General features: G+C 41.5%; 1 protein-coding gene across 1 annotated transcript in view; it reads right to left on the bottom strand.

Moving 5' to 3' along the window:
- The window catches only part of LOC126203807 (odorant receptor Or2-like), a 44710-nt gene extending 34367 nt beyond the window's left edge, over window positions 1-10343 (bottom strand). The window contains exons 1-2 of the mRNA XM_049938173.1: window positions 9445-10343; window positions 3021-3120 (exon numbers count right to left, since the gene is read on the bottom strand). Of these exons, the coding sequence (XP_049794130.1) occupies window positions 3021-3120; window positions 9445-10265 (921 nt within the window). The 5' untranslated portion in view covers window positions 10266-10343. The remainder of the gene's footprint in view (window positions 1-3020; window positions 3121-9444) is intronic.
- Between the last annotated feature and the right edge of the window lie 6673 nt (window positions 10344-17016).

Genomic DNA, 17016 nt, shown 5'->3' with positions numbered 1-17016 from the left:
TCGATAAAATCCAAAATTAAATGGCATAGCCATCAAACGAGATGACATGAGAAAAGCTGTACGGGCAATTTTGTTTCACCTCTCTTCAACAGCCAATAAAAACATTCAGACATTCATGGCCGATGGCCTCCCTACATGAAGTGATTCGTGGTGCAAATACAATAGGGGACAACAAAATATTGGGAAATTTACTCACACACCAGCTACACCTGTTGTCATAGTAGAGGTCCTGAAGGAAACTTTCAGAGATCTATTAGCTGAAAGACTCTGGAAGCAATATCTTCATGGTCACATCCAGAATCCTAACGAGTCCATCAACAGCGTAATCTGGGCCAGAATTCCGAATAAAGTATCTGTGTCAATTACTACTCTGAATTTTGGTGTCTTTGTTCCAGTGACAACGTTCAAAGAAGGAAATGTTGCAAGCTGAGAAGTACTGGAAAGACCGCTACAAGTTGCTGGTCGTTTCATGGGTAACAAATGTTAATTTTCGATAAAGGGGGAGTTAGGGCCATCAGGAGAGCTTTTGGAGACCGCTAAACAAGGGCAAGACAACCCAGAAGAGTAGGAAAATGGACATTGTAAGATCAGATGGACATAATGTAGACAACCCATCTTATGGAGCTGGAGTGAATTGACAACCTTAATCGCTGTTTCCCGGAAGTTGTATTTTTTAGGAATAAAATTTACTTTTCTCAGCTTCTGCTCATCAGAATTTCTCCAAAATTACAGGATACACTAATGTGAGTATTATGCGTATCTAAACACAGCGGTTTTCCTGTTTTGTAATCTCTAAGAGGTTACAGTCTCACGTACACAGAAAAATATAGTTTCTTTTTTATTTTGTTGTCTGCTTTTTACAAAAACAATTGTTATCTTAAAATTAATTAATGTTTTAGAGGTTCTTCTGTTAAAACTGGTAGAAGCGTGTAACCTACATGCCACAATTTTTAAAAAATTTTATTCATTATAGTTTCTGATATAAGGTACGTATCATATGAGTAAATTTTATTGTATATAAAATAGTGATAACCAACCTGTCCAGACCCTCTTGAATTAGCAGCGAATAACGTCCACTGTACTATAGGGAACTGTAGAGGGGAGAAACTGTAGAGGAAGACTGAGATTAGAATACATTCGGCAAAATAATTTAGAACGAAGGGTTAAAGTACTACTGCGTTGACGCACGAGAGGAGTACGTTGCGGGATGCATCAGACCTGTCAGAATCAGAGAAATCAGAGCTCACAAGAACGACTTAGGTTTTCATTTTTCCCGTGTGCTATTCAGCAGCAGAATGGTCGATAAACAGTGTGAAAGAGTTTCTATCAACCATATTCTAAGCACTGTGAATTGCATATTAGTCTATACACAGTAGGTGTAGTTACAGATGTGGATGGCTTTGCTAGTCAGGGCAACACAATAGCGAGTGATCTGATAGGGTCTTTTCTTCGACTTCATTAAAATTTTAAAAAAGTTCAAAAAAATTTTACCACGTGGACCGGGGTTTACAATGGACAATTAAAATATGATGACTACTCTCAGTTTATATAACAACCATCTTCATATCGAAATTGCAGCTACATATTCATTGAACGGTATCAACAGTGAACATTAGGCAAAAAACGTGCATTCCTATTAAAAAACAACCAGAGTAAGATAATATGATATTAAGTCATTAAGGGTGAACCAGCTCGTAACTCAAAATCTTACGAGACGCAGGTAAAGAAGGGGGTAAAGTTGCTTAAGTAAACTTCCATCACTTGTCCTTCATATAAAACAGGTGACACACTGAGAAACGTTTACCCAACGGCAACAGTAACTGAAAAATGCCACACCCTAGGTGGCAAGAGAGTAGTCTATCATAACATATAACATAGCCATTGTCGCTTTACATGTACTCGTTGTTGACAAAAATAAAATACTAGTTGAGAATATAACGTAACGATGGTTATTTTATAAGTTGTGATGGATTACTCTCTTTTTCAACCATGGTGTGACGCAGTTTTCAGTTCTTGTTGCCGTTGCATTATGCTTTCGCAATCTGTCACCTGTTTTACATTTACATATACTGGATGACTGATGCAGTTTTACTTATGCAGTATGCAGCTAGCTGCAATTTTTTATCCTTTAAGTGAGTGTTTCAAATCGAAATTTTATTGGTATGTGCATTTGATTTCCACTGATATCCAAGAACAGGAGTGCCACCTGAAGCTAGAGGATCTTACCGCTTCCCTCACACAACAGTGATTTTTTGAAATGGTAATAAAAAATTTATAAACTACCTGAAATGGAGATGGGAAGCATGTGCACGTATATACGCTTATACAATTAACCAGTGAGCCAAGATCTGTGAAGTAATATGTTCCTGAACATATAAGGTTTCTCGTGTGAAGCTGTGAATTTAATTCCCGAAATCTGTTGTGAGGTAATAAATGAAATTTGAACATATTAGTAGCAGCTATAACTTATTTTATTAACTACAATGCCTGTTTGTATCACTGTTTTATAATGTGTAAATGGCAAGTGGAGTGTGGTTCCTATGAGTTGGGAAGATTGCACCATACTTCCCTGCATCGTACTGCAACAGCTCTTAATACCTGTGAATCGGCTATTAATGGACTTCATGAGGATTTATTGCAAGCTCAACAATGTAAATTTTGTTCACTAACAGCAATCTGTGAAGTAGAATACACAGTATTTTGCATTCTAACATTCATCTCATTTTCTTCATCAGTAACGTTTTTCATTCATTTGTAAAGACTTCAGATTTTACTCTGTCTCCGCAGAATATCTGCGGTATATCTATAATATAGCGATTGAAATTCACTTTGAAAAATAAACTGAATAGATGTTTTTATCATTTTTAAGTACATGCCACCATGTGACTTTAACCACAGACTGCTCACTATATCCACTAACTACTGACCACATCCACGTGCTATTCGCTGTTACATAAACTTACACACTGATAATAATGTAACATTTAGTTTGCAACATTTAAAAATTGAAAAAATCTTACATATGTTGCTTGAAATAATGCCACACACACGAGGAGGACGCTAACGCAGAATTGAATCATTACGACGGAACTCATAGTGTCATCCAGGTATCTGATAAAGCTGAAACAAGAAGAAAGTAGCTTTAGTGCCACTACACATGTGCTAAGGCCACAGTACTTTCATTTTGAAACACAAATTGATTGTACAGTGTAGAATTTTCAAATTCAACAATATAAAAATTTCGCTCTATTGCAGCTATAAATAATTGTATATTTGTTACCAAATTAAGGACTTTTGTATTTACAATCACAGTTAATGGTTTTCTCTTAGAATTATGATGAGTTTACATTATGATAAAATCATCAAAGTTTTGAGCTTAAGTCCCTATAAAAACATAACTTGTTAGAAAGATTAAAATATGTTTTGTCAATTAATGCGTGTTGCAAATAATTTGTTACGAAAATAATATATGACAAGATATTTAATTATGAATGTGATACAACATGAAGATATCGATGGTAAGTACCAATAAAGATATATGCTCAATTGAAAGACATACACCAAACTGAAAAAGAGACCTTCGCTGCAACAATGTTGTTCATAATCTTTTTCTGAGGCATGCTGTGGTGGTATTCCTAGTTGCATTAGCAGTTTCCTCATTTCTGTAGAGTAACTTCTGCACTTAGTTGCATGCTGGATTCCTCTCAATCAGCATAAAGAATAAAGATTCAACTTCTTGGTGCCGAAGGGAAGTGTGCATCACAAATTTATCACAAAATTAAGGAGTGTGCAGAGAGCAGTATCTTACATGGTACATAAAATTCTGGTAGTGTGAGTGTTATGCGAGCAAGAAAACCATTGAGCTTCTTCATAAATTTCGATAGGGGTTTCCTGGGGCATCCTTCTCACATCTCCGATGTCTCCCTATGTGACTCGCTCATATTCAGCTCCTTGAAATGGTCTCCAAAAGGTCAGATGTTCACCTGTGACAAAGACATGCAAGGTGATATGGGAAACAGGTACATCACTATCCCAGGAGTTTCTACATAGAAGTCATCCACTCGCTTCCTGTGTTCTGAGACCAATGTATCAATATCAGAGACAATTATGTATAGTAGTACTTTTCCAAATGAAGTGTAATTGTAATATTGTTATGAAAGCTTATTTACATGTAACTGCTGTCCCCTTTTTCTTTGGGCAAACATTATATAGGGTTCTCACGGGTTTACTGCCGGATGGTAATTCATCCTTGCGCCCTTATATACACAAGCTCCAAGGAAACTGCTCTTCATTTCAGTCACACATAGTTGCACCTCCAATGTTCTTTCTGCAATCGTAGTTTCACTATCCCACTTCTTACTTTATCCAAAAAATTATTCACATTCATCAGCCAACTTGTAGTGAGCATTTGGTTAATCCATGTTGAACCAATTGCTGTGCCATGGCTTCAGTTGACTTGAGATTGCCGAGTCAACAGGAGAATTCAAAAATACTTGACATAAGAAGTGTCAGGGGAGCAGGAAAGAGAAAGGATATCCATGCATTTTTTGGAATGAACGCCCACAGCTGACGTAGCAAGGGCTTCCGCCGAGACCATGCCATTTGCAACGCTGCCACTCATCTGTGTTTGAGAGCCACTAGCATGGCTGAGCTCCACCGACACAGCAGAAGCAACAATCATGGATGGATAACACTGACTGTGGTTACCACGTGGCATAGTTTGTCATCAAGCTTGGCCATGTTCTGTGTGAAAAGCGATGCTAGCCTGTCAAGATATTTATGTGTCAAACCTCCATAAGTGCTGAGCATTTACTCAATTATGATAAATCACTAAATGCAGCCAGCTACATAAGGAATTCTATGGCAGTCATTATCCTGAAATGGGTCATCTACCTGCTGCTGTTGTGTGCTGCCTTCACTAACTTACCAGACTGCATGCTGCATTTAGGCCTACCACTGAGAGTCGAACTGACGGCTTTCAACTGGTGGGCCACCAACCAGCTGACTTCCACCAACTGCCGATCCAGTTCTAGGTGACTGAGGTCAGCTTCTAATGTGCTCTACTAGTCCACTGCAGACCAGACTACAACATATTTCTTTCGAGATGCATAGGGTGATGAAAGTAGCTTGTTAAACGGAGCTTAGAATTCCTCGATAGTCTTAATTTCAGTAACTTGCACACTATTCATTCCTAACAATTGTAAAAGATCTACCCATTTTCTGTCTAGGATCTTTGGTCTGTGCCTCTTTGAGATTATATTGCAGTAGCGTGTGTTACCTTGTCTGGCGTCCACTCACTCTAGCTGTTAGCGATGCCATGCTTGGGCATCGCTTGAAAGACACTTGGTGTCTTGGAGTCGTGCGCGAGATACATTCAGGCCTGTGGAGACAATACGATCGGCAGTTTTGGTGAACACGTTCGTTTTATTCGAAGTGATTTGCATTAGGCAAGGTCATCAGTTTACTGAAAATGGGGTACAGTTCTATTAAATCAGAATCTAACGGTACTACTTACGTTAGTACTGCAGTTCCTAAGGCATTAGTCCGATTATAAGTTGTACCATAATTTTCTTTTCTCCTCAGTTCGATTCTGTAACTTTTGAGTGTTTACCTGATCTACCCAGCTAATATTCAGCATTCTCCTGTAGCATCACATTTCAAATGCTTATTGTCTGCACCGTTCTTCATATATGTTACATTTTTCAGAAACGACGTGGTAATACAAGTTTCATATACGGTATTAGCGTATTTCTCTTTTTGGTAATATCTTTATATTTTATTATTAACAACCCACATTTTACTTCCGCTTTGACGGTGAGGGTGTTAGCTACTTCTGCCCATGTAGCAAAACACTCCATAGCTCTCTTTTTTGTTGTATTGTTCCTATAACCTCTTATCAAGTTAAATCCATTTCTTCCGTTCTAAATCAAATCCTGTCTCTGACAGGATTGTAATGTCATCGACTTACACTAACGTTTTTAGTGCTCTTTCAAACATCAAAAGACTTTTGAATGTATCAGCCAAGGTAACTGAATCAAATAGTACACTCATGGACATTATCTGTAAACAGTTTACAGAAGCTGCGGAGAAGTAGTTTTGGAAAAAGAAGCTAGTATATTCTTAACTTTATCTCAGTTTATATAATCCATTTCCCTTAATATACAATGTGTTGATAATTAAAATTCCAGTTTCAAAACGCTGTAGAAAGGGAACCACTGCTCAGAATGACAGCAAGTTTGAACAGCATATTATCGAAGCAGGGAAAAACGTCACGGAACGAAAAAAAATCATATAAATTTGACCAATAGTTGGCGGTCTGAAAATCAGAATATGAATACCGCAGATGCGTGACATGTGGCTGTTCCTCACTTTGCGTCCCTCATGCCCAACATCACTGTCTCCATGATGGATAACGCGCTAGTGGTAAAGGATAAGAACGATGCTACTAGCCCCGAAGAAGTTCCGCACGCTCAAGCGTATGAAAAAAGGCATTTTTCCGATGTCTGCTAAGGGTATGGAGAAAATAATTGCAAAATTCGAAAAGACAGGTTCTTTTTAAGTGCAGTATAGCAGAGGGAGGAAAACAGTTAATCCGACGTCTGCTGAAGATGTGGCCACAGCATTGCAGCAGGGGTGGAGCAGTTGTGTGTAAACAAGCAGTGCATGGGGAATCACCCGAACACTGAACATGCCTACAAACACAGTGCACAAAATCCTATGAATCAACCTGGATTCTCCTCCATACAAAATCACCCACGTTCAGGCGTGCCGTCCTGCCGACCTGCCAGCAGGTCAAACTTTCGTTGTCGAATTTTTTGCTCGCTTGGAAGTAAACAATGTATTGGCGTGGAAGATTCTGTGGACAGCGGAAGACGATTTCCACCCCCAAGGACGTATTAATAAACGCAGTTACAGAATTTGAGCAACGGAACATCCGCACGCACATCAGCCGGTACCGCTTCATTCTGCAAAAGTGGCTGTGTGGTGCGTTTGATGGCATTCTTTATCGTAGGGCCGTATTTTTTGGAGGAGATGAGTCCTGCGGGTCCTGTCACCCGTATCGTCACAGGTCAACGCTATGAGAGTCTTTTGCGCATCAACGCCATTCCAACCCTTCAACAGCGTGGATGAGTGGGTAGGATCACTTTTATACAAGATGGCGCTCCTCCGCACACTGCACAGCCAGTGAAACAGCGGCTGCAGAGGCATTTCGGAAATGCTGGAATCATCAGCCGGTATTCCCCTACAACCTGTCCGCCCGTATCACCTACTCTTGTTTCTTCATTGTTCGAACTACGAACGTAGCTGAACTGAAGTGTGTGGAACACGTTGTTTCCCGCGCTGTCTGAGGCACCTTGCCACGTTTCTCACGGCTCCCCCCGTCGGAGGTTCGAGCCCTCTATCGGGCATGGGAGTGTGTGTTGTCCTTAAGTTAGTTTAGCTTAACTCTCTCCGTCCGAACAGCCTTGAAAAGGCCCAACGGTACCGACCGGACGCCGTGTCATCCTGTCAGCCCAGGGGCGTCACTGGATGGGGATATAAGTCAGATTAAGCAGCGTGTAAGCCTAGGGACCGATGTCCTCAGCAGTTTTGTCCCACAGGAACTTATCACTTTCTCGAGTTCAACTTTTGGCAGAAAATGGTGGACGGCATATCGAACCCGCTTTGCGCCAGTTACAGGACAGTTAGAAACCGATGCCATTTTGCTTCTTATTCGATTTTTCCCATCCTATTACCTACAACTCTTTCATGGTGAAAGGGCTTACCTAACACAGTGCCAGCACTGTTGGCTGCAGAAGTTCTGCAGTCAAGCACGCTGAACAGTACGGATGATCCGATGCGCAACTTAAATCATCGTCGTATTGAGATTCAGCTGTCATACGTAGCCGAACACATTTCTGATAAGACGCTTACAGCATCATCTATCGGCATTCGGACATGTCCGAAAGAACAGATACCATCTCCGTATTTTTTAGTTCAGGCTCACCGGCCATTTGACCATCTTCTTCTTCTGCGCGGATGCACAAACAGAACTTTTACGGGTATCGGCAGTAAAGCCGCGAGTTATGAGTATAATAGGCAAGGGCACTATGAATATAGTGCGGGACAATAAGCTGAGAGTCTGGGTCTCACGGGAAGTGTGCCAGATGGGTGCCGGCACGGTAGCTCAGCGTGTTCGGTCAGAGAGCTGGTTGGCCTCTGCAATAAGAAAACAGAGTGGAAGGATCAACAAACGAACTTTAACGGATGTCATGTGACGACCGCTACGAGCAAACACAACGATCAGCAACGACCAAAATGAAAAAAAAGAAAAGATGGATACAGCGTCTGCCATGTAAGCAGGAGATCCAGGTTTCGCCGGCCGGTGTGGGCGTGCGGTTCTAGGCGCTTCAGTCTGGAACCGCGTGGCCGCTACGGTCGCAGGTTCGAATCCTTCCTCGGGCATGGATGTGTGTGATGTCCTTAGGTTAGTTAGGTTTAAGTAGTTCTAAGTTCTAGCGGACTGATGACCACAAATGTTAAGTCCCATAGTGCTCAGAGCCATTTGAACCATTTGATCCAGGTTTCGATTTCCGGTCGGAGTACACATAATCATCTGTCCGTGTTGACGTATATCAACGCCTGTATGCAGCTAAGGGTATTCATTTCAATGTAATTTCATCTATCGGTAACTTTCTATTTTTTATTTCTATGTTATTTTATTTTTTGCATGACGTTTCTCCCTGCTTTAACAAGATTCTGTTCAAATTTGACTTCATTCTGAGTAATAGTTCTCTTTCTACAATGTTATGAAACTGGAACTTTAGTTATGGACAACCACTAGTTCTGCGTAAGAGTCAAAATGTTTCAAATGGCTCTGAGCACTATCGGACCTAACTTCGGAGGCCATCAGTCCCCTAGAACTCGGAACTACTTAAACCTAACTAACCTAAGGACATCACACACATCCATGCCCGAGGCAGGATTCGAACCTAAGACGTAGCGGTCGGGCGGTTCGAGACTGTAGCGCCCAGGCCGGCGTGTAAAAAAAAATGGTTCAAATGACTCTGAGCACTATGGGACTCAACTGCTGAGGTCATTAGTCCCCTAGAACTTAGAACTAGTTAAACCTAACTAACCTAAGGACATCACAAACATCCATGCCCGAGGCAGGATTCGAACCTGCGACCGTAGCGGTCTTGCGGTTCCAGACTGCAGCGCCTGTAACCGCACGGCCACTGCGGCCGGCCCCGGCGCGTAAGAGTCGCGACAATGTGCTATGACTGAACATTACAGCAATGTATTTGTCTTAACACTTTTTCATATGTAGTCGTTTTTAACACTCGAAGCAAATATTGGTAAAACAGTGTACGCAATGCACTAATGAGCGTTCATTCTTCACAAATGTTTAGCAGTGCTTACCCAAATATGTGTGAAACAAGTTACCCAGTTTATATAGCATACCTGAGAAGTTTCTGATGAGTTTCAATGCAAAGACGCAAATTGTCGTACATGCTATCGTAAATGTTTGCCGCCATGCCTTTCACGCTCTTCTCCCCGACTGCTGCTGCCTTTCCTTCGTGGCTCTCCTCTTTCAGGCTGGTAATTCGCCGCGAGAGTATCTCCAGCTGTGCGGCCACGAGAAGCATGACGGACACGAACAGCAGGTCGAGGCTCCAACTGAGCTGGGTGCCGCGCGCCGACGCTGCGCATTGCAGAAAGTAGGACAACGCGTACTGGTTGGTGTTGTTGTCCCAGGCGTGCTGTGCGAACGGCAGGCGCCGCTCTCCCGGGTGCGCGTAGAACGGCATCGGGTACCACACGAAGTACTGCGAGAACATCAACAGCGTCCAGAAGAGGGTGAGGCGGAAGCCGCGTTTGTGGGCTACCTGCTGAATTTCATCCAGGGCAGGGTCCTCGGAGGTGTACTCGTTCTGCATAGACATCATCATCTCTACGCGTCTGGCCATCGCGAAGTACTGCCGCTGGTTCCGCATGAAGACAGCCATCTTGACGGTGCCGCAGCCATTGCTGACGCTACTGGTAAGCAGCAGCGTGGTCTCCTCCATGTCTCCCCAGTAGAAGTAGAGCGACACCGCACTCTCTACCGCGTTGACGGCACCTACTATTAGGCCCATAATGGCGTACGCATCGTACAGCCAGCAACCGGGTAACGGCCACACGCCACATAACCACAGATGGCGTATGTTCAGCTTGAGGATCGACTGCCCGCTCTCTGCCCAAGTCAGAGGCCGACCGATATCCTCTGCTACTCCCTTCGCCATCTAGTTTCGATGCTAGTCCCGGTGACTACGTTTTCGCTTCCTACGACGACTTGCGGACAAATACGCAGTGGACCATATACTCTGACTACCGCACCACGACAGATCAGCAAGTGAAGGCTACTCTTGGACGTTCACCCTCTTACAGCCATTAGATTGAAGGAGACTTGTATTATATACAAAGACGCAAGTGGTACAATTACAAACCTGATAATGGGTCTTAAATAATCGAGCAATGCTGCAAAATTCTGCAGCTGATTCATTTATAGTCTTTTACATTTACTGATGTCTGGGTTATATAACATAAACAAACGGAACACGGCAAGGCGAATAAAATATGAAAGTCGTCCGTTGGAGCAGCTCGGAGTAACCGAACCCAATCGATGATGCTAATTAAAAGTAATGACACTCTCCCTTCCGTCTACAGGGGAATATGGTTCTCATAATGTAGTTCATAAGAACAGCGACCTTTCTTATGAAATTCATGTGCTACTGCATTTAAATTGGAATATTACTCTATCAAAAATCCAGTCCTATACAGGCAATCTTCTGAATTCAGTACAAAACCATTTACTTGAGGTAAATGTTGGATGTTGACGAGATAATAACGATGAATGACAGTCAAAATTTCTTGTGTTTTACTCAACTGACATCAAACATCTCGGTAAGTAGCTTCCAAGCCCACGTGCTTACTTTTCTTACAATTTCTTTACGCAACTCCCTCTGCAGTATCAGGATTTAGTAGCAAATGATGTGTTCTGCTAGGCTGGTCTCTATTTTAACGAGTATGCCACCACTATTGCAACGCTGATGACGAAGTATTCGACATATTACTACGCTCTCGTTCATATTTTGCCGAAATGGACGGTATTGTCATAAGCAATGCATCCAAGGCAAGATGCGTACTTTATTCTAGACTCTGTATGAAAAATAAATACACTGTTTAACAACATTTAGGCCCCCGAAGCGGTGTGAAGGGGAGACCGTGGGGATACCGATACCTTAAGGAAATTTTCGTTTTGCTTTTGAGTCTTTCATTTCCATGGAAAAATTCTTGGGACCATGCGTGACCTAGGAATGTTAGACGTACAACTGTAGCAGAAAAACTGAGGAATGTTGAATACCGTCCGAGCTACAGAATCATTTTCTTAATCTATCTCTACAGCCCCGAGTACCTCTTAATGTAGATGCTCTTACAGGACAATACCAACTCCTCTAATACTCTGTTTATGGATTATTAGTCCATTTAGTCCTTGTGTTCTTGTGATCACCCTCTGAAATTAGGTATGAGACACTACTTAGAGTGTAAAGAACATTTTCCTGAAGTTAGGAGCACGTGAAAATATCGACATGCTGTCGACATTGCCTTTGGTAGTCTGTCGATATTACTCCACACAGACATAGTTTGGGGATCAGTTTTTAATGATTTCGTCAATGCTCGAACCGTTACATATGGATAGGAAAAAACTCCTCTTCCAAAAATGTTACACATTTAACTATCTTAACACGTGTCAAAATACAAACACAGCATATTTTTCGAAAGCGGTGTTCAGGGATAAAAAAGAATGAACTTCAGCATTACTTAATAATACAACTCTGTTGATACTCATTGCTGACAGTTTTCTTACGCTCGTCTTTGGATTTCTCCTTTTAAAATTAAAAACTCATTCTTCTCCATCCATTTCGGTAGTTTTATTGAAATTTTGTTTGAAGTTGGTTTCCGAAAAAGTCACAGGCAATTTATCGCAAGTCAACCAGGAAAATGTTATACAATAATTTTGCCATTGTACTGACATGGTTGACTAACTCTTACTCTTGTTCATCAGCAAAAAACAGATCTTCTCCACAAGGGACGTCACTTTGTTGAATTTGATTTTATTCGATCAGAAACGTAATTCTTAGTAATCTCCATTTGATACGCTGTTTCTGATTTCTTCAGTCCATTTAGTCCTTGTTTTCTTGTGTTCACCCTCTGAAATTAGGTATGAGACATTACTTATAGTGTAAAGAAGATTTTCCTGATGTTTAGAGCATGTGGAAATATCTACATCCAATCGACATTGCCCCTTGGTAATCTGTCTATATAACTCCACTCAGATACCGTGTGGGGGATCAGTTTTTAATGACTTCGTCAATTCTCTAAACGTCATGAAAGGTGCACTGGAAAACATACTGTCGAAGAACATTGGACATTAAATTTTGAAATGCTTACCTCAATTTAAGCACAAATTAAAAGTAACTTCAAAATTAAATAAAACATAATTTTAAACGCCACAAGCAGACTGTAGTTTACAACTACTAGCCTCTGAAGCCTACTTCTGACGTCATCTGCTATGCTGCAACACTGTGCTGGCCGTTGTGGCCGAGCGGTTCTAGGCGCTTCAGTCCGGAACCGCAGTGCTGCTACGTTCGCAAGTTCGAATCCTGCCTCATGCATAGATGTGTGTGATGTCCTTAGGTTAGTTAGGTGTAAGTAGTTCTAAGTTCTAGGGGACTGATGACCTCATATATTAAGTTCCATAGTGCTCGGAGCCATTTGAACCATTTTTTGCAGCACTATCTCCCAATAACTACACAGCTACACAGCTGACAGAAATGTGGCGTCAGTATGGCCTGCTATGGCGGTCTCCACTCCGTACATGTGTACTATATCGCAAGTGGGCCGAATAGTGTGAATTTAGATGCACGGTGAGAGACAAGAGTATTCAGTCTGCCATTCTGTGTGTAAGGATCTTGACAGTCAAGATCGTTAAACAGTTTATTCGTCTACAGATCATTATATTTCACATGCCATCTTAAAACAGAGAGATTTAAAGTCTTCCATTACATTAAACCTTATCCTGCGAGCTTATGAAAGACTGCGACTACATTTTTAATTCTCTGAAACATTGCCCCTGTATATGATATCGGACCCATACATAAATAAACTGCAATCTGAATGACATTGTCGTTAGTTTCGCAGTGGTAGTAGCTTTCTTATAGCGCAACGAAATGATTGAAGTGGAATTTAACCAAAGTCAAACTAAGGCAACACGGAGACCATAATCCTTATAACTGACCTCAAACAACTACGGTATTCACTACATGTGTCTTCGACGTGCAACTTGTAGAAGTAATTCGCGCTATGCAGATGGGCTTGGACTCTTTACCCCACAACACCTAGAATGTGATGGAGACCTGAAAGAGGGTGACAGCACAATTCAGCCCACAGCTTTTCTTCGTTGAATACACCGGTGCTCGTCAGTTTACCAGAATTATGCAACGTCGGTGGTGGCCAGTATTTGGATCGGTGACTGCTTGAATACGCTCCATGCTGTTGGTTGCTACCCGTTTGCCTTTACGGTAAATTGGAGGAGGGATAGCGGTGCAAACTCGCTGATGTCGAGTCTTCGTGCTAATCTCCTGGATTACATTCTAAACTTCTCTGCACTGTCGCATCAAACGAGGGCAAGTGACACTGTTGATGGTGATCCCTGCGGTCAAAGATGGCGTTAAATCTGGTGACCACCCCCGTTTCTTACTTTATTAACATCTGGTATTTACATACATGAAAAATCACAATAAAAATATGCGTCTAAAATAAGCTAAATAACAAAAACATAGCAATAAAATAACGTTCCCTAGCAGTAAAATTGTTTTCTAATTTAAATTTCTTCTTGTAAAGTATATTGGTCTCTTTCCTGTCATGCATCAATCCGCCAATGGACTCTCCTATTCCAAGTTTGTCAAATGTTATTTGCAGCATGTTGCCAAATATCCTTCTTGTGTTATCGACACTTCTGCTTCACCAGTAAGCCTTGTCCCAGTAGTTACTTCCGTAAAGTTGTCACTCCCTTCGATGTTAATTCTGTAACTGAGAGTAATGTCCTAGTAACCACATTACAGTGTCATTTCTTCTGATAGGATGCAGTTAGGATGTCACGTAGTTGGTTTCGGAGCTTCTTGTCCGCAGGTCAGGTCTATTCCTGATCCATCTACGGCCACGTAAGTGACCACAAGAAGTTGAAATGATGAAGATGGGAATCAACAATCCACATTAGAGGCATTTATCCGTTTCATTAAGCTATATTCCTTGTAGATTCAGTTTTTTGCAATTGTAATGTTAAGAACTCCGTACTGTGTATATGTAACGTCAGGTGCACGTATTTTGAAGGTTATATTTGTCCACACAGTCTCGCAATCGGGGTCCATTGCTTGTATTCTGTATTCTTCGGTTCTTCCTCCTACTTCCGTTCCCGTTCGAAATCTCGTGTCAGGTGGATCCTATTAAAGCGACGAGCGTCTGCGTAACTGGCTTGGAGGTAGAATTCTTTTTGTTTTAGTTTGTAGTAATTTTTCTTCTGTCTGTTGGGGAATGTATACCTGCTGGGGCCACAGACTGGAGATGCTTTGTTGTTACAGTGCTTAGACTACCATTTAGCAGTGTTAGTATTCTCTTGAGGAACAACGCCTTTGCTTTTCTGTTGATGTGAGCTAGATCAATCCTACCACACTATTTCGACTACGTTAGCGTATCATATGACAGCTTGGATATGGTTACCCTCCATATGTATGTCACAGAGATGTGTCCCCATTGTTCACTTAAACTATAATAACGCTTCTGCCTTGACCATAGCTACTGTTGACTTCGTTACGCCTTATGTGTCTCGGCGTTATGCAGTTTTCAGAGGATCAAATAGATGATACACAATGTGTTGTGGATCAACAAATGAACAAAAATAAATAAAGCCATCCAACATATAGAAACACAGGATTTCGTCACATAGTGCGAAGATGGCACTTCCGGCCTACATGTCACGGGAGTAAGACTTAGGATATACTCTTTCTCTATATATGTTGGATAGATTCAGTTTTACTATTTGTTGGTTCCTAGGACGTTGTGTGATATATATTCCATATTTTGATAATGGCATAAGGCCGAAAAGCGTAAGGTGTAACAAAGCCAATAAAAACTGTGGTCACGACAAAAGTGTTATTACCTGGTAGTTACTTGTCTTATCCTGTTTCATTGCATTTTTGGATTGGAGAGAATAGCGCAACGTAGTATACTTTGGTGAAAGCAGAAGTGTTGACGATTCTAATTTCTTTCAGTTAGGTTGACGGTGCCCTAGTTATTTTCCATAGTTACCCCTTTCGCTTTGTTTGTGACACATATCCAATTATTGCTGCCATCTTCAGAAGACCCCCATCTAAGATGCCTCCTAATGTTTTGTGTCTATCCTCAACTCGCGACCATGCTACATTCAAGTTGCCAAATCCCCTGAGATTTACGATTTTAAATTTACCAAGTTCTTCCTCCGATGCTAAGCTATGTGTCTCAAGTCCTTGTCTTCATTTCTTATTATAATAGAGACGTCATGAGCACGGCATTTGATCAGACATTGAAATACCGGATAGCGAGTACTTAAAAAATCATAATGGCAGCTTCAGCGACAGCCTGAAGAGAAACCCAGAGAGCGGACTCTCATGTTGGATACCCCGCTGAATGTTAAAACATTTTATTAACTGCCTTTCACTTGTACCCCAGCGGACACGCTAGTGATCACATTTAGAATGACTAGCATTACCTTCTCTTTCAGACCCACTTCGTTGTTCTCATTATTTACTGACGGCCAACAAAATCATTATGGAAATCGACGAAAGAAAGGGCTCATACAGCCGTCTGAACATTGGAAATGTTATGCTACAGTTTGTTTTGAAAACAGAGAGTATTCATTAGCCTAAGTCGCCCTCTGGTACGAAGTTACATAGACTTAATGAAGGAAAGATTCTGCTATAAAACAAATATTTCATCCACAGTATACCAGCATACTGGAACGAGTGAAGAAGACGAAAATGTAAGGACGCACAGAGGTGGTGTGCTATAATAATCGTACTTGTAACACAATAAGAAACCATAAATCGCCGTTGGTACACATTTGGAATATTACCAATTCAGTCCATATTGACGACTATGTACACGGAAGTGCCAAAGAAACTGGTACAGGTTCCTAATATCGTGTAAGGCCCCCGCGAGCAAGCAGACTAATGTCCGAAGTTGTGCTGGAGGTAACTGACATTATGAATCCTGCAGTGCTGTCCATAAATCCGTAATTGTACGAAGGGGGTGGAAATCTCGTCTGAACCGCACGTTGCACGGCATCGCAGATATGCTCAATAATGTTCGTGTGTGGAGAGTTTGGTGGATAGCAGAAGTGTTTAAACTCAGAACAGTGTTTCTGGAGCCACTCTATAGCATTCTGGACGTGTATGGTCTCGCATTGTCTTGCTGGCGTCCATTATTATTTTAATCTGTTGTTTGCAACTTCTGTCATTATTTACTTTGTATGCTGAGAACAAATTCAGATGGGAGTCCTTGATGCACAAGCGGATACCCATCATTTTCAGTGTTTTATGCTGAGTGTCTGTACTGACAACAGAAAAGTGGCTTCTGTTGCTTTACCAACAATGCTGCACCGCCATAGTCATCATCTCTAACGTCTTCAATGACAAAGGAGCCTGGGAGTAAAAACGTTCGGCTTTAACCATGTTTCTGCGATGGCACGAATTTCTACGTTAGTTTCGAGCAGAAAATGTGGAAGGCTGTCCTTGTTTGTCATGAGCGAACTTCATTTCCATTGGATGATGTTATAGCAGATTTTAGGGAGTGAGGAGTGTGGTTAATATATTTATAATTGACAACTGGATTCAGTTTGTAGTAATGGCGTGCGCCCATCAGTGCCATGCTGGTACGGTATATCATTCATCACAGCCA

Source organism: Schistocerca nitens, chromosome 9 (assembly GCF_023898315.1).
Source record: "Schistocerca nitens isolate TAMUIC-IGC-003100 chromosome 9, iqSchNite1.1, whole genome shotgun sequence".
NCBI classification, from domain to species: domain Eukaryota; kingdom Metazoa; phylum Arthropoda; class Insecta; order Orthoptera; family Acrididae; genus Schistocerca; species Schistocerca nitens.
The sequence above is the reverse complement of the archived record's forward strand: the minus strand, read 5'-3'. Positions and strand labels throughout refer to the sequence as shown.